This window comes from Centruroides sculpturatus, unplaced genomic scaffold (genome assembly GCF_000671375.1).
Source record: "Centruroides sculpturatus isolate CEXI.00-Female unplaced genomic scaffold, Cexi_2.0 scaffold279, whole genome shotgun sequence".
Lineage (NCBI taxonomy): Eukaryota > Metazoa > Arthropoda > Arachnida > Scorpiones > Buthidae > Centruroides > Centruroides sculpturatus.
Genome location: NW_019384541.1, coordinates 165629 through 190175, shown reverse-complemented (window position 1 = coordinate 190175; position 24547 = coordinate 165629). Strand labels below are relative to the sequence as shown.

Below are 24547 nucleotides of genomic sequence, written 5' to 3'. Positions count from 1 at the left end.
AGTTTTACAATTCAACATATCAATTTTTCATTATGACATTTATGATTTATTATTCCTCTCTTAGAACCAAACAATTTTTTCCTGATTTATTCTATTCATTTATTCATGCAATGGTAGGCATGAGTGTGTGTATATATTCGTATATACACATATACATACAACATCCGAACCAAATTCATTCAGTCGATGTAAATTATTCACTTATACAATTATTATACAAATTCTTTTTTTTTATAAGTAACAAAAGTCATACTTTGAGCCATTTATAACTTTAAACTCAAATACTATTATCAAAATTGTTATCTTAAATTTGAACAAATTAATATATCTTAAATTGAACATCAAATTTGATTTAATGCATTTATTAACCTGAGATTTCAGAATATAAACTAAAATCCCTGAAATTAATCTCAAAAATATTCTCTGATAATTTAACTGATTTATTAATTCCAAATATTCTGATATTTAAGTGAAAATTGTTTCAATAATATTTATACACTAATATATATATATATATGTATATGACAATTATATATATTTGTACAAAATAAAATATGTTTTCTGTATATCTAATCTTAAACTTTAAGAATGAAAATAACCATTAGAAGAATGACAAATTATTTCAGAAATAGCAAATATGTCAAACAATTATACTGAATTTACATTAGATATTAATGAAAATATCACATGATAGAAGATAAGAAACTAACCAAAGTGGAATATCTCATAACGATATCATCAGAAATAACAAAGTTACATTGTTTTTCTTTTTTTTTTTCTTTTTTAAATTTCACCTTGTATTTCAACAACAAATATAGCATGTATTCTAAAAGGTCATAAATGATCAGTATCACATTGATACAACATTAACAACAATATTTTATTACAGAATAAGAAGAAGACAAGTTCATATAAGGCAACAATTGCAAGAAATATGACTAATATATCTGTAACAGATTTTTAGCACAAATATATCACATCTACTTATTTTTGTTCAGTTATATTCACCTGACATGGTGACATTTTGTATTAGCACAAGATAATATCAAAAATGTGAACTGGATAGTTAGCTGAAACAGTATGACGACTTTGTAAAGAAAAATATGAAAATTTTATTTTTGAAAACTTCACTTCTATTTTATATATTGGTCAAATAAAAGCATTCTTATTTCAAAAACTTGGACCATGAATTCACGACACAGTGAGATTTAGTTTGGATACTTTGGAGTAGGAAAAAACAACTGTATTTGTAATTAAAAAAATGAAGAAAATAAAATTAAATAAAAAAACTGGATTTATTACATAAAAACAAAGTAAAAACTGATTAATTCATTTTTATTCATTAATATTTAAAATTTAATTCTGTAAAAATCTGAGTAACTTGCTTTAAATTTTGGTTTATTTTCTAAATAGTAAAATGTAAGTAGTTTCCTTCATCATTTAAAATTTGAAAGTATGAAAGGTTTTTAAATTTTGTTTAATGTACTAAAATATTAATGAAATATCAATTTTATTCCATCAATTATGTTTTTTAAATTTTATTAAATAGATTTTATTTTATAAAATACACTAATTCTAATTAAAAAACAAAATTTAATAAAAAAAAATTAATTTTCCTACGAATATACCCTGTATGTAAATATATGCTAAAGGCAAGACAAGAAATTCTAATAAACAACAAAGCTTCTACTTCTATTTGCAGTTCTGGTCATGAAGTACAGATTGAAATTAGTTCACTAATTACATATGAATTATTTAACCACTTACAAATCTACCACAAATAAAGGAAAATAATTTCAAAATTATACTCAAATTCAAATTTTAAAACAATTTAGAAAAAAAAATTAACCATTTATTTCTACCACAGAAAAAAATTATATTGTATGAATATGAACAAAGAACGAACACAAATTACCAAAAAGCAATATTTCGTATTAAAATGACAATGTAACATCATAACACTGACATATTTGACAAGTGACATGTTATAGTGCAGCAAGAGACAGTAGAAAATAATGAAATAAAACCTTGGAAAATGTTTTATAAATGTGACAATTCCTTATCAAAATATGATATACTGTATAAGATATAGGGATTCTGATATTTTTAAGTAACTCTCTTAATTTTGGTCAAGATTACTCTCATACTATGTGCTTTAATTACATTATAATTAGTTATTTTCAAGAATAACTTTTCCTAATGTTTTCTTCTATAAAATGTAAATTTCTAAACACAATTTAAAGAAAAAAATTCAAAACCAAAATAATTTTTAATTCACAAATGGCTTAAACCATTAAAAATTATTACAAATATATATATATATATAGCATTACCAACATCTGAAATGGATTTTGCCGACCTTTAAGAAAACTGTACACAACAATAATGCACTTATAGAACAATCCAAGTAAAATCAAACTAAAATAAGTATTTTTATTGAAAACACAATTATTAAAATCCAAATATGAATTTGTTAAATAAATCATTTTCTTATCAAAGATTGTTAACAGACAATCAAAACTTGAAACCTACACTAGAAATCTAATTTGTTAAAAACATGATCACAAACAAATTCTTTTTAAGGAAACAGAAAATTTATTTAATAATCATAAAGTTTCATTTCTTCAATTACAAATCAATGAATAGTTAATTATATTTCTATTTAATTCTATTTTAGAATATATTTATAAAAAAAGTAGTTTTCAGTAAAACATTTTAAATTCATAAATAACTATTATCCAGAATAAACAACACTGGTATAGTTATTCAGAAACAAGGACGTTTGAATAATGCTTATTTCTATAACTCCTATTTCATTTGGCTTTTGTTTATAAAGTTGAAATTCTGTTTAGATGTGAAGAAAGTAAACTGGTGAATTTTACTAGACATTTTAATGATGTGTGACAATTAACGCACAAGACAATCTTCTATTTGTTAACAAAGAGATGGTTTTTGGAAAACTTTGAAACTTTTATGGAGTCATTTCCTCAGTGGATGGTTCACCATTCTGTAGTAAAGGTGATGATGTAATTGATGGCAGATGTCCAAAATGAGTTGAATTCTGAAAAATAAGATTTTTGTTGCATTAACCAAAAAACATTTTAAATTAATTTTTATTCATAACAATAACCTCTGTAAATTTAAAGATATTTTTCAAATTGCAAAACTCAAAAAAAAAAACTAACAAAAAATAATAACTAATTCTTTCATTAGTCTAAAATAAAGTAACACTTAATTAATAGTTTCTAATTTCATCAGAAAAGAAAGCTATCAATTTCATTTTTATAAGAAACAGCAAAAAACAATAAAATTTATGAAAAATTGCATTGACACTTGTTCTTAAGTATTTGTACATGTAAAATACATATATACAGTTAAACTTCCATATTACGAACTTCTATATAGCAAATTTCTCTGTATAACAAACTTTTGCATTCTACACTGATCTTTCAGCCAAAAATATAAGTAAAATTGCTTCTAAATAACAAAGTGAAATGTCTATATAACAAATTTTTTTTTAATTTGTAAGGACTATTGATCCTTAAAAGTTGATTATTCCATCTGGGTTGTGTTTGAATTTAAATTCAATTTCAGGTATCAATCTATAAAAACTGTGGCCTAGGGGTATGAAATACTGGTTGTTAGCTTTTAAAACTATTATGTAATCTGCCCCCATAGAACTACTGGTCATAAAGAAGGGGGAGAGATATTATCTGTCAACAAGGGCATTTTGACCTAAATGATTTACAATTAACAAATGTTTTTGAGTTATAGTATTACAGTACTGTATAGTATTTACAATATTTATGTATTAGAATAAATAAATTTAGTATGTATTATACAGTATTTCTTAGTAATATTTGTAACTTATAGTTAACATGTTTTATTGGAAAAAATTACTGTACTGTATAAATTTTTGGACAATCTGAGAAGCATCCCTATTCATTTCATAATACAGTGGGTGATCGGTTAACGAACAGATCAGTTAACAAACAAATCGGATAATGAACACTTTTGCGAAAGATTTTTATGATTGGACAACGAACACATGTTCAGATAATGAACACTTCACTGAACAAACACGAAGAAGCGATGTAAAATAACTAATACTGATTGGTCTTCCTTTGTCTTCAGGCAACAATTAAACTTTTTGGAGCGTGGGAGACGTCGACATCGACATTCTATCTAGTATATACTGATTGGATAGTATTCCCCCAAACTTTGAAACTCTCCATTGTAATTCCAACCTTTTGTATTTCTGACAGGAACAATTCTTTTACATTTTCTTCTAAAAATGTGAATTTATGCTGATATCTGCTATTAAAGATCTTTTGAAGAAGTGGGAAGATATCAGAACAACAGTCTTAAAATGGCATCCAAAACAAGTTGAGATTAATAGGCTTAGGGATCTCTACAATTACAATGAGATTAATTACTTCTGAAAAATCATGAAGAAGACAGAAAAGCAATCGACATTGGACAGATTCTTTAACCCCCACAAACAGAAAAAACATGACTAATAAAAATGCAAGACCGTGTATATAGGTATTTTTATTATTACATATAACTAAACGTAGTAAGAAAGTATAGACTATATTTTTTATTTTTTGGGGGTCTCCAGAACGAATTAATCAAATTTCATAGAAACCTATGGTAAATCGATAATCGGTTAATGAACTATTCAGATAGCAAACAAAGTCTTGGAACAGATTATGTTCGTTAACTGATCACCCACTGTATAGTATTGTACTATACAGTATGATGGATTAATTTTGCACTAATTTTGTTTATGCTGCATCTTTTGGGAACACATCCATCATAAAATCAGGGCAGCCTATACAATGAATATGGATATCAGTGACATTTTTTATTTTGTTCAGTACAGTATTTATACCAAGAAAACAGTCTTACTTGTGCAGGTTGCTGAGATGAGTCACATCTAAATCATTTTACAGTGTTGAATACTATGTAAAGTTCAATGGAACACTCCTACATTTGTCTATGAGTATTCTCACAAAATTGAATTACAGCAGCATTTAAAATTGAAAAGTTGTATTTCATCGCTCTATTGTAACTTCAGGTTTGAGAGCAGAGAGTTCTATACTATAGAATAAAATGTCAAAGTGAAAGTGTTTAAGCATTACTGAAAAAAAATTAGTGTGTTGCAGAAAGGATAAAGGCTAAAAAAAAAAAACATTGAGGCAAAGTTTGGAATTCCTGTGAGTAGTTTATCAATCATAATAAAAAAATTGCAAATCAATTTTGAAATTAGCCAATGATGCAATCCCTACAGCAAAACATGCTAGAACCTGTGTTTATGTTGATATAGATGAAGCAGGTTTAAAATGAATACATTTAATTTGTGATAAGAATGTACATTATCAGGATCACTAATTAAACAAAAAGGTTTTAAAGTTTGCAGAATCACTTGGTTATATATATTTCCAGGTAAGTACTGGTTGGCTTAATAAATTTTTAAAAAGGCATGAGTTTAAAAGCATGACATTGTTGAAAAAATAAAATTGTGGTGAAACTGCAATTATTAATGAAGAGGACTGCAATCAATGGCAGATTGAAACACTGAAATGGAGTTTGGAGAAGTACAAGCCAAAGGACATTTTCAACACAAATGAATCTGGTTTATTCCTTAACTGTACACCCAACAGAACACTCCCTTTTAAAACTGATTGATGCTTTGGTAGAAAGCAGAGAAAAGAAACGATCACTGTATTAATTGGAGCAAATGACAAAAAGTAAAAAGTTGAAACTTTTAGTAATCAGAAAAAGCAAAAATCTATGATGTTTTAAAGGAATGAAGTCTCTTGAAGTGGATTATCATTTTAATAATCCATTTCAAGAGACATTCTAGCCAGATTTTTCAAGATTGGTTATTAAAATTAGACAAACAAATGACAAAAAAAATTACATTAGTTGTAGATAACTGTCCAACACATCCTTCTGCATTCACAAGAAGGCTTAAAAGTAGAGTTGTTCTTTTTCCCTACAAATTTAACATATAAACTTCAGCCAATGGATCTAGACATAATCAAAAACCTTAAATTCATTATCATAAGAGAGTTTTAATAATGATGATTAATGGAGTTGAAACAATATGCTGACAAAATTAATTTAAAAGAATGCATTTCTGAGCTATCAAAATTGTGGATTCACAAAGTAACTGATATCAATATAAAAAATTGTTTTCCAAAACAGAATTTAATAAAAACTCTGGTGAATGAGATGAAGCTAATGAATTACCTACCACTTTTGGATTAACAAAAATCATGGGAAGCATTACGCCAATTCAATAAAATTATGAACAATGTTACACTGGACAATTATCACAATATTAACAAAGATGTCATTACACTAACTATCCTACTGATTAAGAAATTTTGGAAACCTTAAAAAGTAACCAAACAATCCAAGATGAGGAAGAAGGTGATAGTGAGGAGCCAAAAATAAAGAAAATAAAACCAACAAATGACAAAATGATAAAAGCATTTCAAATTATTCATAGTGAACTGCAACATTATGAAAATGTGCCCAGAAGTATTTTTCATAAAGCATTAAGAGTGAAGCATATTATGAAGAGCAAACATATTTTAATTGCTTTGTGCAACAAAAAATTACAACTTTTTTTTTACAAAAATGTAGTTAAACTAACTTTTGAACATATAATGTAAACTTACTTAAAATTAAAATTATATTTATTTTAATTTAAATTATATAAAATAACAAAAAATTATCTTAAAATATATAAAAACATCCACACACACTGTAAAACATATGACTTACTTCTAACTCCAAACCAAAACAGTGCTTAATTCAATATAACTTCTTTCACTAATGTTTTCGAACTTACAGTTCTTCTTCAGGTGAAAAAATGGACAAAATTGATGGTATTTGAATATGGTCCAAAATTTGCACCACCGCCACCCCAACCAGAACTCTGAGTTATATCCCTGACATGGAGGCCCTAATACAAGGCCTCCCAGATAGGACCAAAGAATATTATAGATGGTTGGCTGTGCAAAAAATAATAAAGGCAAAAAATGCCGTGGATTCAAAGAAATTAAGAACAAAAATATCAAAAGCCCATGGATGGATGAAGGCAAATGAAATCACTCTAATTAGAGTGGACAAACCTAAAACCATGGTAATTATGAAGCAGCAGACATACGAGAAATTGCTAGTGGATTACATCAATCTCACTCAATGTGAGAAGATCAGCAATAACAATGTGAAAAACTACATGCTAGAATAAACAGATTCTCCAATACCAAGTTAGCAAAGTTGGATATTAAGAACATTGTTTTAGACTCTCCTGACAAGTCCAAATTATTTGGGTTTGCCAAAATGCATAAAGAAAACAAACAGATTCGCCCAGTAGTAGATAAAATTTGTGCTCCAAAGCGCAAACTTGAAGAGAGAATGCACAATATAATAGCACCATATTTGGAGGAATACCAGTTCAATATATCCAATAGTGTTGACCTCATAGCTCTCCTCAAGCAGATTAATACCCCCCACAGTACCTCAGTGTGCTTGATTTTAAATCCCTATACCCTTCTATACTCCTTTTGCCAACCTTCTGTGCCTTAAGAGATTTGTTACTAAATATAATAGAAGACAGTAACCATCATCAAGAAATATTATTTTGTACATTTATTGTGCTATAATTCTTTCTTTCAATTCAAAGGCACTGTGAGAATACAGATGAGGGATCAGTGCTCTCTAATCATCAGATCTGAGAGATCCGCTCACTTTGTCACTGGATGGCTTAATGTTAAAGGAATTTCACGTGGATGGTTGTGGGGCTGTGCAATGAGATGTCGCAATAATAGAGGCGGCTATTAATAAATGCAAAAATCAACAATTTAATAAAGTAAAACAGACAAATAAGATACAAAATGAATATATATTGGACCTAAGTTCCTTATGTTGCGAGAGAGAGTTTACAATAAATTCATATTACCTCGTTGGACATTTTGGTGGAGCTGGTTAGTTGTAGAAAAGAGCAGGATGCTGGACTTTGTTAGCTGGATGAGTAGCAGGAGGAGTAGCACTTGACAAACTGTCGAGAACTCCCCCAAGTGAGTGAAAATTTGCCTTTTTATCTAGATTTTCCCCCCAATCAGAGGCCTAGAATTACATCAGCTGACAGGAAGATCAGGTGTGTCAATCGTCCAGATGTTTGGGAAAAATTGAGATAAGAAGTGGGGAAAGGAAACCGAATTTCCCTTTTTCCATAAAAGTAGAATTAGTCAACATATTTCAGGATGTTGCTTTATAGTTTTGTAGCTTCTAATATAGTTAATAAAACATTTAATTTAAAAATAAAAGAAAAATTTAAATTACTTTCAAATTATCTAGTGGGGATTTAACATTGAAACATATTTAGTTGGGGAAAGATTGGATGTGTATCACTGTACTTCACATCACTGTATATCAACAAAGAAGAGGTGTACCAATGGAGATTTATGTGAATTGCAGGAGTGTACCCTGTAGCAGGAGATTTATGTGAATTGGTAATTAGACTCCTGGAACAGAAAGTCCTGCCTGACCAACTCCACAATATTATTACATTAAAGAGATACGTGGATGATATACTCATATAGTGGAACCTCGGTATACAATCTTAATCTGTTCCTGGTGTTTGGGCTTATACCGAATAGGACGTATACCAACCCAACCTTTCCCATAAGAAGTAATGTAAAAATGATTAATCCGTTCTCATGTAAAAAAAAATTGGCTAGTTCTTGCTTGATTTTTCATGAGATTAGCATGTATCTTTTTAGCTTTCTCACAAATAATTGTTTCTGATATGCTGTTGCCAGCACACTGTTTTTCAGTTATCCAAAGCAAAAGCAATTTCTCAACATGATCTAATGTCTTCGATTTATGTTTAGAAATTGATTTAACCCCTTTTGCAAATTTAATAATGTCTTTATTTTTCACGATTGTTGATATCGTCATTCTTGGAATATGGTATGCAACAGTTAAATCTTCAACACGCATGCCACCTTCATATTTCTCAACAATCTCTTTTTTCAGTTCCATTGTGATTTTAGTCATTTTTTTATTTTTCTGTTGCCTTTTTGCAATTCATGATTAATAAAAATAATAACATTTTACTTACAAATTAAAATAAAAAGAAATTAAACAAAGTTATAAACTGTGGCACCACGAACGTCTAGTCTGGCCTAGTACACCGATAGTGCTACTTGTTCATAGATGGTGCGTATAATTGAATTAAGTCGTATACCGAACAAAAGTCGTATACCGAGCAAAATTTGTTTTGTCCAAACAGGACGTATTCCAAATTGGACATATCCTAAAGCAGATGCATACTGAGGTACCACTGTACTTTGGAAATGTAAACCTGACATGCCTGCAGTCATAGTCGCATTTAATAACAACTCTTACGGATTAACTCTGGGCCTTGAACAGGAGAGCTGCATACAAGTTCATTTTGTCAATGTGAACAACATAGTTAAAGAAGTGACCATCATCACAGAGGTATACAGAAAACCGCAGGCAGATCAATTGTACACCCTTGCGCACTCCTGTGACCCAAGGCATTATAAGGTAGCAGCATTTAATAGCTTGGTCAAAAGGACTTACACCCACTCATTGACATTGCAGGCACTAGCAACAGAGATCAACACCATTAAATTAATAGTATTGCTGAACAACACGGATATAATAACATGATAGCTATGAGGGTCAAAAAAATGCTTTATCCCCAACAAACAGAAGCGCAAGGGCAAGAAAATAACATTCAGAAAGATGGAATCTTAATTACTTATAATCCATACTTAGAGAAACTGTATAAAGAAATCACCAAGAGAAAACAGGCTGCCTTAATATTTAGAAGATGTCCTACTCTTTTTAGAATGCTAAGTAAAGGAAAAGATACTCCACAACACGACAAATTAGCAGGAATATACATGATCCCTATAAAAGATCATAGGTGGGATAAAGATTTAATGTACGTGGAATCCACAAAAAGATCATTGGAAGTGAGGCTCAAGGAGCATAAAGCCGACATCTTACATAAGAGACATACAACAGCATTAGCGCAGTATGCCACGGACCCTGACATACAAGCATTATTTGATGAGGCAAAGATAATATACACGACACAGCAACCACATCATTTGAGCTGGATGGAAGCAATCTGTATATATAAAACAGCAACAGAAGATAAATGTATCAACAATAAGTTTGAACTATCCTTATTGATAGCCTGGCAAACTCTTATTTATGATACATGAGAAGCCAAAAACTATATTTCTATCTACAGAGCATGCACAAATTAAGACAAAGATTGCACGGGTTTCCTTAGAATATTCCGTTTCAGAATTTGTTTGAAAAAGATCTGTTCGAATACCATCAATTTTGTCCATTCTTTCACCTGAAAAAGAACTATAAGTTCGAAAATGATAGTGAAAGAAGTTATATTGAATTAAGCCCTGTTTTGGTTTGGAGTTAGAAGTAAGTTGTATGTTAAAATAATTCTTTATTTAACAAAAAGTGTTATTTCTACATAACAAAATTTTTTTCAGGATTTATCAACTTTGTTATGGAGGAAGTTTGACTGTATTGTTTTATTTTAAGAAAAAAAGAAGAGAAAAAAAAAATTTTTATCCAACCAAACTGAATGAAAATAATCACACTATCAGCTCCATATTCAGGGATTGCTGTAAAAAACATTTTTTAAAAAATCATCAATTATTTCACCAGTTTTAAATTTTTTTTCACCACTTCAAATTATTTATTGCCACCAGTTTTACTTACTAAATAATGCAGATTCTAGTAGCCTTATCAGTTTGGAGTTTGGCAAGCAAAAGTAACATGTTGTCACTTAGAAATAGGAATCCTTTTTTTAATAATTTCATAATGAATAATTCTGAATAACACATTTGATCAAAATGCTTAAACAGTATTTCAATGTTCTGTTATGTCAAAATTTTTATACTTTAGACTTTAAAAAAAATCAAAGTGAAAAAAATGTTACCCAAAAAATTCCCTGAATTTTCTGTTAGTCAATAAAAAGTCCCCAATCTGGAATTGCTGGGCAGCACTGCATGAAAACTGCCTTTGGTTCTCAACATCACTTCCTGCTTTTCTGTCTGAACTTGCTGCATGGCATTATGACATTGCTAGGTGTGTGGTTCACAGGAGCTCGACATTTTGCTGTTTTTCATGAAGCATGCTTTGTGATTCAATTTCATGTTGAATATCAAAATAACAGATAGGGTTTTTATTGCCACTTTAGTAAAAATATTGCGGAGTGGCAATTTTGGCACTATGCAGAATAACCCCTGCATATTATAATCTAAACTAGATCACACCATTATTGTAGAATTTATTATATTAAAATCACTGAATTTAAAACTGTACAAGCATGTATTAGTTCAACTGGCATAATACAACTAAATTCCTAATTTCTGAATTTCAAAACATCAAATTTTTCACTCTGTTAATTAGACATCTTAAGAATTTGGTGAATTTAGCACTGTGGTCACCTTTCAAATATTTTTATTTATCACATAACTTGTTACATTGCAACTTGAACTGTTTTGAACAAAAACATCAAGAATGAGTTTTTTCATTTTTGCCACAAAATGTTTCCATCTTTACTTCCCCAATTTTTGAGGTCAGGATGAATCTTTCTAGAAGACAGTGTATTATAAATTTCACTTCTTTTTGGGCATTTGACCAGTGAATCTTCTTCATTTTTAGCAGCTTCAATTGTCTATACAACATTGCCTTCATCATCCTATACATCATGGTCTGCTAATTCATGTTTCCCCATAGACAGCTGCATCCTCATCAATATTAGAAAATTCTTCAAAAGTTGAATCTTGTACATTTAGATTACAAACAGCTTAATCCCAATTGAATAACTTATAGATTGTCTGAAATAACATTTCCCTACCTACACTACATACAGTATATGATTACTACCATATTGTATACCCTTAATGGTAGGCAAAGTGCATGGGGTGCAGTACATGGAAATAAATATGTAACAATTGCTGAATGTAATTTTAAATTTGTTTTTTTTCAATTTATGTTTAAGAAATTCAAAATTTGCCATACCCAAGTCTTTAAAAGCTGATAAATTTAATTTTTTAGCAGATTTTATATTTTATACATTTTCAAAGATCTGGATTCAGTTATTTTAATTTAATTCTTTTATATTGATTAATTTTGCATCTATATTACTAGAATAAGCACTATATTATTTTAAATTGCAAATTAATAACTAAAAATCAATGATATCAGAAGAATTGCTTTGAAGTTTTATTTGCAATGATAATTTAATAATTAATTGAATAAACTTCCCAGCCAGCCTAAAGTGAATAAAAACTAACCTAACCTAATACATGCTATGTTTAAGTATATGAAATTTCTTATTTTCATCATGATAGTTGTTTATGGACTAGAAAAAGTTAATAACCACTGATCTAAAAGATTATCATTATCATCATTAATTTTCTTCTTCACAAATCCTGCTTTCTGGAAGCATTTAGCAATGTTTGCATTGCTGATACTTCCTCAAAATCAGATAATCTTCCCATTGCCTGTAGGATGTTCTGTTTTAATGACAAAACATTCCTCTCCAATTCCATTTGCTACAACAAATAGGTCACCAGCTTTTGATGGTAATGCTTCTTTACTTGAGAGATGATCTCTTGGTCCATAGGTTGGAGTTTGCTGGATATAAATGGAGTAAAAAATACAACTGTTACATTCTTTAAATCCAGTCCATTCACTTTATATGCAGTATAGCAATCTGGGAAAAGAATGATTATTCTGTTGCTTGTATCCATTTTTGGGTCAAGTGATTTTTAATCAATCCCTGAAAATTGCACTAATCAACCAGAGCTTTTTGTTGCTGTAGTAAGGGCAATGAAACTTCATAGGCTTCCAGAAAGCTGCATGCATTTTTTCTTACAGGAGTGCAAACTTTCTGAGTACCACCAAACACCATACAAACAAACTCATAACCTCCAGTACACTAAATATTAAAATTATATATGCTACTGATATGCAAACTAAGTTAGTAATACAGTAAGACCCTACTTAATGCTGCCTCGATATAATGTGGTCTGCTCGAAACCTTAAAAAGTGCTAAAAATTTACACTGATTCAAATTAACGCAGCAGTTAATCAATTCATATATAATACGATTATTCCCAGACATGAACCAATCAGAAAAAGGTGCAATTTCTCATAACACTGTAATTTTTTAAAATCTATGTTTGTTTGGTGCAATTTTGGAAAAAATATATCATCATGGATGCCACAGGCAATATCGGCTTTGCTTGGCAAGAATTAACTGATAAATGCATGAATAGTGTAGAAGAAGTTATGGATGGAGGTATCCAAGAATTCTCAATGAGAAGAGCCTATCACTGTATCATTAAGTTGACCAAATTGTCAATCTAATCAATACAGCAGAACTAGGAGATGTAGATGAGCAGGATATTGAAGAGTTACTGCAGGTTTCTGGTGAGAGCCTTACCAAGACGACCTTTGAGAACTGGCAGAACAAGGAATTTCTCTACAGATTTCCTTAGTAAAAGTTTGGTCACGATAATCGAAATTGTTGATCAAATTGTAGTGAATGATCCATATTTTGAATAGAGTGCGAAAGCAAGACAAGGCATTTTGAATGCGATCTCCTACTACCGACATTTGGTTAAGGAAAGAAAAAGGAAGCAACAAACGAAACTACATTATTATCGCAAAAAACAAGAATTTCAGAAGAGCCAGCACCTTCATCACAAAAAATGAACTTTACAATTCTGTGTGCATATGTTTGTGATATTTATTATATTATTATGCAAATTAATATAAAAATAACTTAAAATTAAGTAAAATCTGTTTATTTTTAGACACGTGTTTCCCTTTCCCTATTTACTCTATGTTAAAATGACCTCATTTAAAGCTGTTTCATTTAGCACTTTGTTGTCTAGGAATGCATCCCTCACGTTAAGCAGGGTCTTACTGTATATAGCTTATTCTTATCATTTCATTGGCCAAGTTTAGTTTGAATGCTATTTGTCAAAAATATCAGTTTAATTAAGGTACAGTACACAGCCTTAAATCAAGAAATTATTAAAAATAATTTACTAAATGTTTTTCTTAAATATTATCATTATATATTTGTGATCTCATTTAAACCAGAAAAATTATTTATAATAAAAAAAACAACAATTTACCATTCATCATTCACAGATAACGTTTCCTTTCATAAAAACAAATTTTTTTGATGACTTCTTAAAGATATAATTTTTTCAGTCAAACAAAAAAAATCTTTAGTACTCTCATGGTTATCTTTGCTATGAAATACAAATTTTCCTTTTGTCTTTTACTTTAAAACAATAAAATGTGAAGCATACTAGTAAATTTTTATTTTAAAAGTACCTAATTAGGAAACACTGGACAAAAATAATATGCAGCAATGTGAATAATTAATGTAATTTTTTTTTTGCTTTATAAAAAAAAGTGTCTTATTTTTAACTAATTATTTATTAATTATTTAAAATTAATATTGTCCACATAGTTGAGAATATTTTAAATTGGCTATATATGCATGGCTTATTAGAAGTTTTAATTTATGCGTTGTAAGCATTTTCTTCTTATATGCATCACTCTATGCAAATGTTTAAGGCTTGTTCTTATTGTTAAAATAAGAAATACTTTCTTATTTTCATCAGCATCATCAGCAAAAAACTGATATCTGCAATAATCTGTAGTTATTATATTCGTAATATAATTGTTGTTATTCCATTTATTTTCTTATTGGGCAGGGATATATAAAAGTTCATGTAAAATACAGTACATAAGTACAATTATCAGTATATAAAAGCGACTTTCTGTTATTACTGTATAAAAATTTTATTCTGTAAAGCCTAAGTTCTATGCCAAATAGTTTATCACACTTTTAACCAAGGTCCACTTACATTCATTTTCTTCTTCTTAATTTATTAAAAAATTTGCTTTTCTTCTTTATATGTATTGCATTGCACTCAAAACCAAGACAAATCTATATATATATATATTTCAGCAAAAAATCTTTGCTGAAATTTTGGGTTCAGATGTATATCAGTTTGATAGACATGATTTGTTTGTGCACAAGATAACAGACAAAATGATTGAGTGGTGCAGGCAGTTGGCCATTGTACACATGCCTACTATCAAGTAAATTGGTACAATGGCATCTTTAATTTAATTAATTAATAGTGTTTGTTATACATATTGTCAAACATATTTATGTTGGCCATATAGCCAAGGTAGTAAAGAAATCAGCTTACTTCACTGGAAGATCCAGGACTTCTGGTAGAGAACCCAGAAATTTTTCATTGGTAGTCTGTCCCAGATATGTCAGGCTACATCTCTCACCCCGATTATCCCAATGTGGGTCTAGAAAAAATACCCTCTTAGTTCTCACAGGGCAAAAGAAAAACAAAATGACTGTGTGATCAGCAGTTTGAGTTTCTCATAGAACAAAGTGTTCAATGAAAGAAATTGTCAGTTATTAGAAAACTGTTAATATCTTTAGATTTGTAATCTTAATATTTACTGTTTTCTTCCTTTTATATATACTTTTTAGGCTATTGTCAGATAGCATGATTTCACGTCAGTCGTTTTTATGGACATCATAAAATTGCAAAAACATATGGGAGTAGTCAGCTGGACACAGACATGAAAAATCATGTTGTGTGGCACACACACAATAATCTTACAACATTGCATGACCATTGTGCACTGGGAGACACACTTGATGTCTATGGTCATCAGACAAGCCTGAAAAACAATGAAGGTGTTAACATTGTTCCAAGGAAATACTGGATCAGTGTTGTTCCTGCCAAAGAGTGTATGCTATGTGCATATTTTAAAAATGGACATTGATATAAGTAAAATGATCATATAAATTAGTGAGAGGCCAGAATCGAGAGAAACTTCATTTGAACTTTAAAATCAGAAATAAGAAAAAAAGAAGGCCAGTTACAATCAAAAAGGCATACCCAATATTGCCTATATCATTTTTTTTATTTTTAAATACTTCTGTACATAATAAAAAAAACAGTGCATCGCAATCTACAAGATCCATGTTTACATATACACATCTGAAATAAAGCTGACTACTAACACACTCCACGAAAACCAGTGCTGGTCTGACTACTGACTTTGCCACTGTAAATTTTCACATCTGTGAATAAAAAAAAATAGCATTCATGCATTTTCATGCTTGTCTGACATTAGCTTTAATTTTATCAAACATTTCTCTGTTGTGTAAAAAGCCAATTTTAGAGCTAAATAAAGTAAAACATGTTAAATGCAAAATTTAGACACTAAAAATATAAAAAGTAAATAACATTATTGCAAAAAGTGAAAAATTAGCAACTCTTTCCAGGTAACAGCCTGAAACATAATCCAACAGTTCAGGCTAAAGTTTGGCTAATGATTTTGGTTTATGTTATACATCTGTATATTCTTAAAATTCTATGGAAGATCATTTAAATATTGTAACCATCTACATGCATTGTACATACATTATGTGCCATTATCCAGCTATAACAAAATTATTCATTTTGTTATAGCTGGATAATGGCACATATTCATTTTATTCATTCCTGCATCTTTATTTAAGTTCTCCAGGTAATGCTAGGCAATTGGTTAGTTTACTATAAAATTAGCATTCAATCAAAAATGCATGCAGTGAAATTTTTCATTCTGTAAAGTTAATTTTTATTGCTGAAATATCAAGTATGTTGTCTACATATTATGCTAAACAACATAATTATACCTGGATTATGTTTTTTTGTGCTGTTGTTTTCAACATAGTTGTACATTATGTTTGGTTTATACAAGATGATGACAAAAAACTCTTCAAAACTAAGGATCAACTTACACAGTGAATATAAAATGCAAACCTTTATCACAGATATAAAAAATATTCTGTACTGTATATATGCTCATTTTATTTAACATAATTTAAGTTATCAAGTTCTGTAATTTAATTACCACATTTACTCGCATATAAAATGAGGTTTTTATTCATTTATAATAGCTTCAAATTTCTAGGTCGTCCTATATGCATTAGTGAAAGATTCCTTGCGTTTTTGCAAATAATTTTTGTGAACCATATATTCACATTTTTTACCAGATGCTTACTCTTTTGTATTTAAAAACAATTATTTTATCTGGGTCATTTGAATCATTCTTGTATAATATATTTTCAGAAGTAAAGATAAATATCAATAGGAAAAGCTTTTGAATTGAATTTCAGATTGAAATTTCAAAATCACACGGGAGCATGATATAAGTTTCAATTAATGATGCAACGAATATTTGGTTACTACTTGGTATTCGGCCTATTCCATCTATGTTTTGCTATTCGGCCAAATATCGAATATGTAATCACTATTTGGCCAAATACCAAATACCTAAAAAAGAATTAAGAAATAACAAAAACACAGTATATTAATCATTTTGGTAACTTTTATTAATGCTGAACATACATTTCAAGTTTGAGAAAGTGCAATTTTTTGCTTATTTACATAAAAGATCAAAGGAAAAGTAATATAACTAAGTTATTTTTTAAGAGATCAAAAAAAGGTAACAAATTAAATGAAAACTATAGGTAGATTTCATTTGATTTGTTACCTTTTTTGTATTTTATTTTGTATTTGTACTTTATTATGTAGTTTAGTCATCTATATATTTGTATATAAAAGAACAAGTCCTGATAGGATAATTAACACAGAGCCTAAACTACTGGTGCTAGAAACTTAAAAATTTGAGGGTGTGTTCCTTTTGTAGAGTTTAGGCATGCTAAGAAAAGATTTTACGAAATTCAGCCCTAAAGGGCGAAAAGGGTAAAAACTTTGTATGAAAATTTTTATTGCGTGAGCACATTAGATTGAAACTTATGTCATAAAATATGAAAAAATTAATAATAAATGATCTGTAAAGCATTTTTATGAAATCTTCCCTTATTATAAACTTGAAAATTACATTAACTTTTTTGTTTCATTGTAGAAAATTGTTTATCATAACTGAAGTTCCAGACAGCTTGGTAGCTTGAACGGCCTCAGGCTTTCGTCCATGCACGCTAAGTGACTTTCATTACAAGCATTTAGCTTTCTGAAATCTATTTGGCATTGACAGCCGTGAATTTTGCACCAATAAGCTGTCTCGACATGTTCGATTATGTTATCAACTCAATTTCATATTTATTTTCACATTTTCAATTTGCGGTCCTTCTCTGTTCTTTTTCCGTTATTTACACGTGTAGGTCATTTCATTGTTATCCACATTTGATATCATCACTTATCACATACTGCCATGACGCTCATGTCTGTCCACTACAACTGTCAAGAATTAATGCAATTGGTGAAGCATAGTGACAGTGCATAATAGAGAGCAGGGTGTGTGATCCTTGCCAAAATTGGCACGCAAACTGCCAAATGCAGTTTGTGTGCCAATTTTTGTACATGCATTAATTAAGCTGAATAGTTTAGCCAAATATACTATTCATTGCATCACTAGTTTTAATCCATTCCCATGTGAAAACATGATTATTCGGAAATCAAAATTTGGAGAAACTCATAAGTGTAATTGACGTAGAGTGGATTCAACTGTTAAGAATTGGCAATAAAAGGTTTCTGATTGTCCAGCTTTACATTAGCAAATTATGTTGTCAATTTTACAAGATTTTTCCTTGAAGTTTAAAATGCCAGTAATTTTTGCGAGACAATGTGTGCATTTATGTTCATTTGATATTTTACTTGTGATTAAACGAAATAATATTAGAATTGTATTAATAAATCTAATTTTCTTTATTTTTATATTTAAAGTCACACCTTGTCCTGTATGCGAGGTCGTCTTATATGCGAGTAAATACGGTAATGAAAGAATGAACGAGAACTCTATATTTTATTTACCTGCACTGTTGGATGTCTAACAGGAGATGATGGTACACTAGCTGACTGTGGAAATGTTGGACCTGACAAAATTGGAACAGGATCACTTGCTCCAGGACATGGTATACAACCTAAATTTGGTGGTGGAGTTGTTGAAACACCTATTAAAATAAGTTTTATTACTATTTTGTAATGAAACTTTTACATGTTTAATAAAATTATCATATTTAAATCTTTTCAAGTATGATTAAATTAAATATTGCAAACATAATTATAATGAATCTCATTGCTAAAATAGCAGTACTAATTAAAACTAAAAAAACTCATAAATTAATGTATTAAAAAGTGATGTAATTATAATTTCTATTAGTATTATTATATAAGAAATTTGATTTTGATTAAAAAGTTTGAACAGTAGCATAGCAAGCAGAATATGTTTAAAAATAGTATCTCCAAAATAGTTCTCCATTTAAGTTTTCTCAGATATCCAAATTTAAAGAAAATCTATCTCTATCCCACTTCTCAGAGATTGTCTTAACATGATATGTAATGCATACACTTATGTGTTTCAATGTATTTCTTATAATAATATTTAAGTATTTAGATCAATGCAGAAATTCATCGAATTTTTCATACTGAAATATGTACAAGTTCACCCCAATATCCAAAAGTAGAGAATTCTTGTAAAACCTTTTATAAGTAAAAATGGCATAAAATAAAGAAGGAATTACTGAAAGAAGCAGAATCTAGGCTGAGGATGAAGCAATTACCATTAATTTATATGGAAAAATGTTTGAGCATGCATCCCCAGAGTTAAAATTAACTTACTAAACATACAAAAACTCTCAAAATATACAAAATAACATACAAAACCTAAAATACATTACTAGAACATAGTAAAAACAGGAATATGATAAATACACAGCCTATCTAAAGTAAAAATGTAAATACAGTGTAGTTAATGAAACAAGAAGTATCGTCTCCAGGAGTAACCTTTAAGCTAGGAAACTGCCCTGGTCTCCAGAACCAATCAAACCCTCCATATCTAACTTTAAATTCCACTTTTGCAATATTTTCATCACCATTGTCCATTCTTTGTTTCAGCTTAGTGAAAAAATTGGCTGATTTCTTCTTAAATAAAGAAGCTTACAAGAAATCACACTTTACACACCAATCAATCCACTCAAGCAATAGACTATCCATTTTATCATTTTATTTTTGTTAAAAAATGCACAAAATAAAACAACACAAAGCACAAATGTTGATAGACACAGTTTAAAGCTACGGCAGCTTGATGCTGAGTGTAGTTCCCAAGAGAAAAGCTTGAAGACACCTTGCTGCTCAGTTGCACAATGTCTTTAAAATATCTTGCTGCAAAACAAACACTAAACATTATTTTTACTTTTCATCTTTTTTCAAAACATCAAAATCATCTTCAGATTTTTTTTGGTTAACAAAATAGGTAGAGACATTTGTACAGCACTTCTAGAATTTATTTAAAATAATAATTAAAAATTACCTTCTCTTTGCATGTTTTCAGTTTATGCAATCATTTCTAGGATTGGCTTATCATATTAGTATGGGACAAAATGTATATAAATGTAATGAAAAAATCAAATAAGATAAAGAATTTTATGACTAAAGATATGCTAAATGTGTATCTTTAATTTTATCTGAAAAATGCTATTAACATAAGTAATAGTTCTGAATGTAAAAATTAAGAAAAATGATGAAAATCATAAAACAATAATCTGCTTAAAAATTATTTGATCAAGAACTTAAAAATCCCTATTATGAACAAAATCAAAATTATTTTAGAATTCCAGATATATATATCCAAAATTCTGACTGGTATATAATATATCCAGATTCTGACTGGATATTATCTAATATCCAGTCAGAATTCTGGTTTAAAAGAAACAAACCTTGTCCAAAACAGACTTAAAAACACAATTTTTATTATACACAGATAAATTATTTATCATCAAATAAGGAAAATGAAACCAAGAAAGTGAACTTTTTTGAAAATTCAGAAATTTAGTTGTCAACAAAGACTTTTCAAACCAACAATCATAAGCTTCATAAACTCTCATTAAATTTATATTATTTCACCATTATTTTTTCATCATATTTATTTTATAACTTTATTGGTTCAAACTGTCTTTAACTGTGGATTGAACAAGGGGTGTACCTGAAGAACTAGTAGACATTTATTGTAGGTCCTGGAAACAATGTTTTTAACTCTTGACTGGGGCATACCAGCAGGTTCCTGATTTATCGTAATTGCTCCTTATATCTTTCTAATATAGCAAAACTGAATAAATGAGAAGGGGTGTGCTGCATACATTTTCAAGATGATGAATTGTCTTGGGAGCATGTGTTCTTGTCATTTTTTGTGAATGCAAATTCAAAGCACTACTGATTTGCATTTGCATTTTGGTAAACAGTGAAAATTTTCTAGGGGTTTGTGAGCTACAAAATATTGAAGTTCAAGTACTGCATTGAACTTTCAACTGGGTTTTGGGTTTAGAAAATTGTTTTGTATGCTATGTTTTTTGATTAATTTGGATGATATCTATACAGTAGAACCTCGATTATCCGGATCTCTATTATCCGGATTTTCGATTATCCGGATTGTTCAAAATAAACAAAAATTTTACGAATTTGCTGATTTGCCCTTGGCGAATTACGACACTGTTTATGTACGCGATGGAATGCATAACATTTTTTGTTTCAACAATGTCTCACCCGGCACAGTGGTCTTAAACTTTTAAATATATTTTGTGTCGTAATAAAAATATAACTTGACATACGTATTTATAAATAATTTATATTCAAATTACATCATTTCTATGACCAAGGGCGGCGTATGGGCAACGTGGGCCACCGGCTATGCCTTGCGGTCCGAAGGGCCTCGCGTTTCGAAGGTTTATGCATTACTTAAAAGCCGTGAACGCGACGAAAAAATTTTACTTGTCATAAAACGATAAATAGTTTGTCAAACTTTTATTCATAAAAATGCAGTTTCGACTGCTTTTTATTTTATAAAATCCGTATTCTTGAGCCGCCAGAGGGCCTTTTAAACAATAGGTAGTCTGTTAGCGCTGGTCAGTAGTAGTCCAAATTCAATAAAACATTTGTTTCTTGAAAATTTGATCACGATTTAAATACAGTATTTATTTTTAATATTACCGATATGTCATTGAAAAGAAAACGTGTTGTATTATCATTAAAAGACAAATTAAAGTATTTGTTTCGATTATCCGGATTTTTCCTTATCCGGACTACTTTTATCCCCAATTAGTCCGGATAATCGAGGTTCTACTGTATATACATATAATAAACATCAAAAAAGGTCACATAGCCAATCAGAATCAAACTTTCATCTATGGCACAAGATCTACATTCTGCCAATCATACAAGTCTAAATTCACATTCCAGCAAACTAGCCATGCTGCCATTATTTCTCTCTTGCTTTGAAGATTTAATCGACGATTTTAAGTACTTACAAAACATTTTGATTTAAATAACTTGTAATAATATTACTTTAAATTTTCTTTATTTGTAAAAATATATTTATGGCTCTCGAATAATTTTTAAATTGTTGTGAGGGACAAGTTTGGCTCTTCCATCTCAGAAGTTTGCCAACCCTGGTCTATACAATAGTCAAAAAGCATACCTCCATATTTCCTATAACAAACAGACTTTACATTTTATCATCAAAATAAAGAATTATTTTATTTAGATGTAAAAAGAAAATATCTAATATAGAATGACTAATATCCAAACTATGTAAAATGAATATAAAGCAAACAATAATTTAAACAAATCTAAACAATAAAAATAAATTTAGTCATTTATAAGATTTAGATTTTCAGTTAATGTCTTGAGTTAATATACAGTGTTATATAATTATATAAACATTTTAAAATAGTATTTTAAAAAATCTAAATGTTTTAATGCAATAGACATTGTTACAAAAAGTACAGTCGACCCCCTATAACACTGTTGATTTTTCCGTTTTATATGAATTCCATGTTGTACGAGTCACTTAGATTTTACAAATACGTGAGCTGTTCACAGCCTGGCACACGTATTTGTAAAATCTAAGTGACTCGTACAACATGGAATTCATATAAAACGGAAAAATCAACAGTGTTATAGGGGGTTGACTGTAATTCAAAATATACTATTGTATTTTGAACCACTCTTGTTGATATGCACTAACTATTGCACAGAATTGTTTGAATTAGTAGAAAATTCGGATTAGCAGGATTGTATATGGGGTGTTACAAACAAATAAATAGTCCCATAACTTGGGAATGACTAAAAATAGGAGGATCAGACTAATTATGGCCAAACATGATGCAAAAGCACTGACAAGATATACTGACCACAACTTATGTGTATGGCTGACCACAATTTATGGGCATTTAACAGCACAAATATGTAAACAAGCATACTAATGACAGGTGTGCCTGTTTACATGCTTGCTTGCCTGCCTTTCTGACTTACATGTTTGTGCTGAGTAAAGTAAACAAGTGCAAGCTTTCAAAAATTGCCTCCAGAGTAAATGTTTTGATTTTCACATATACTGGATCAGAAAATTAAGTTGACAGTAGGTGATGAATTTAAAAAATGCTATTAATTTTCATTTTGTAATTTGCACTTTATGTCATAGATACATGTATATATTTTTAATATTAATTAAACATAAAAACCAATTTTAACATTTGAAATAAGTAGAGAATTTCTAATGCAAAACAATTTAGCAAACACAACATAATTTTGCAAATGCCACTAGGAAAATCTTCACATACTGTAAATTAGTAATGGGTGTTGCCTTTTTTGGATGAAATAACTGCTTTTAATCTCTCTGCAACTTTTAACTAGTTTTTTTCAGTGTTGCAAGAGGTATTTTCTTCCATTGCAACTTCATTACCATTTGAAAATCATTCTTCTTTATCTGTGATTCTGCAGAAATGTTCCTATCCAAAACATCCCATAAATGTTCTATTGGGGTCAAATCATGAGAATTTTCAATTCATTCCAATATTATAATTTCTGTTTTCTGTTTAAAAGTATGTAGCAGTCTTAGATGTGTGTTTTGGATCATTGTCTCTCTGAAAAATATACCTTTGAAGACACATTTCTAATGTAGAATGAAATAAATTGGCATCTAGTAAACCCTCTGTAAGTAACAGCATTCATTGTAGAGATTATAAATTTCAAATTGTCAACACCATTGTAAGAGAAGCAGCCCCATATGATAACAGATAACATGTTTTCAATGCTGATTCTTTTGGTTTCCACATAAATTTGTTTCTTTGTCCAAATAGTTCAAATTTCAATTCATTGTACCAAATAATCAAGTTCCAAAATTCCAGTGATTTGTTGACATATTTCTTAGCAAATTACAATCTCTTTTATATTTGAGAAGTTGAGTGGCTTTTTTCTTGCCATTCTGCTATGAAAGTTTTTTCATGTAATCGATTTCTGATAGTTTGAATTGAAGATCCTCTTTTTCCATGGCCAAACATGTCAGATTTAACTTCTCTTGCTGTTTTCTTAGTGTCTTTAGTTACTGTTCTTACAAT

General features: G+C 29.5%; 1 protein-coding gene across 1 annotated transcript in view; it reads right to left on the bottom strand.

The window, feature by feature from the left end:
* Positions 1 to 555: 555 nt before the first annotated feature.
* LOC111623377 (uncharacterized protein C6orf106 homolog) overlaps positions 556 to 24547 on the bottom strand; it is a 77705-nt gene continuing 53713 nt past the window's right edge. Inside the window, 2 exon segments of the mRNA XM_023365928.1 lie at positions 556 to 3061; positions 18972 to 19111. Coding sequence (XP_023221696.1) covers positions 2972 to 3061; positions 18972 to 19111 — 230 coding nt within the window. The 3' untranslated portion in view covers positions 556 to 2971.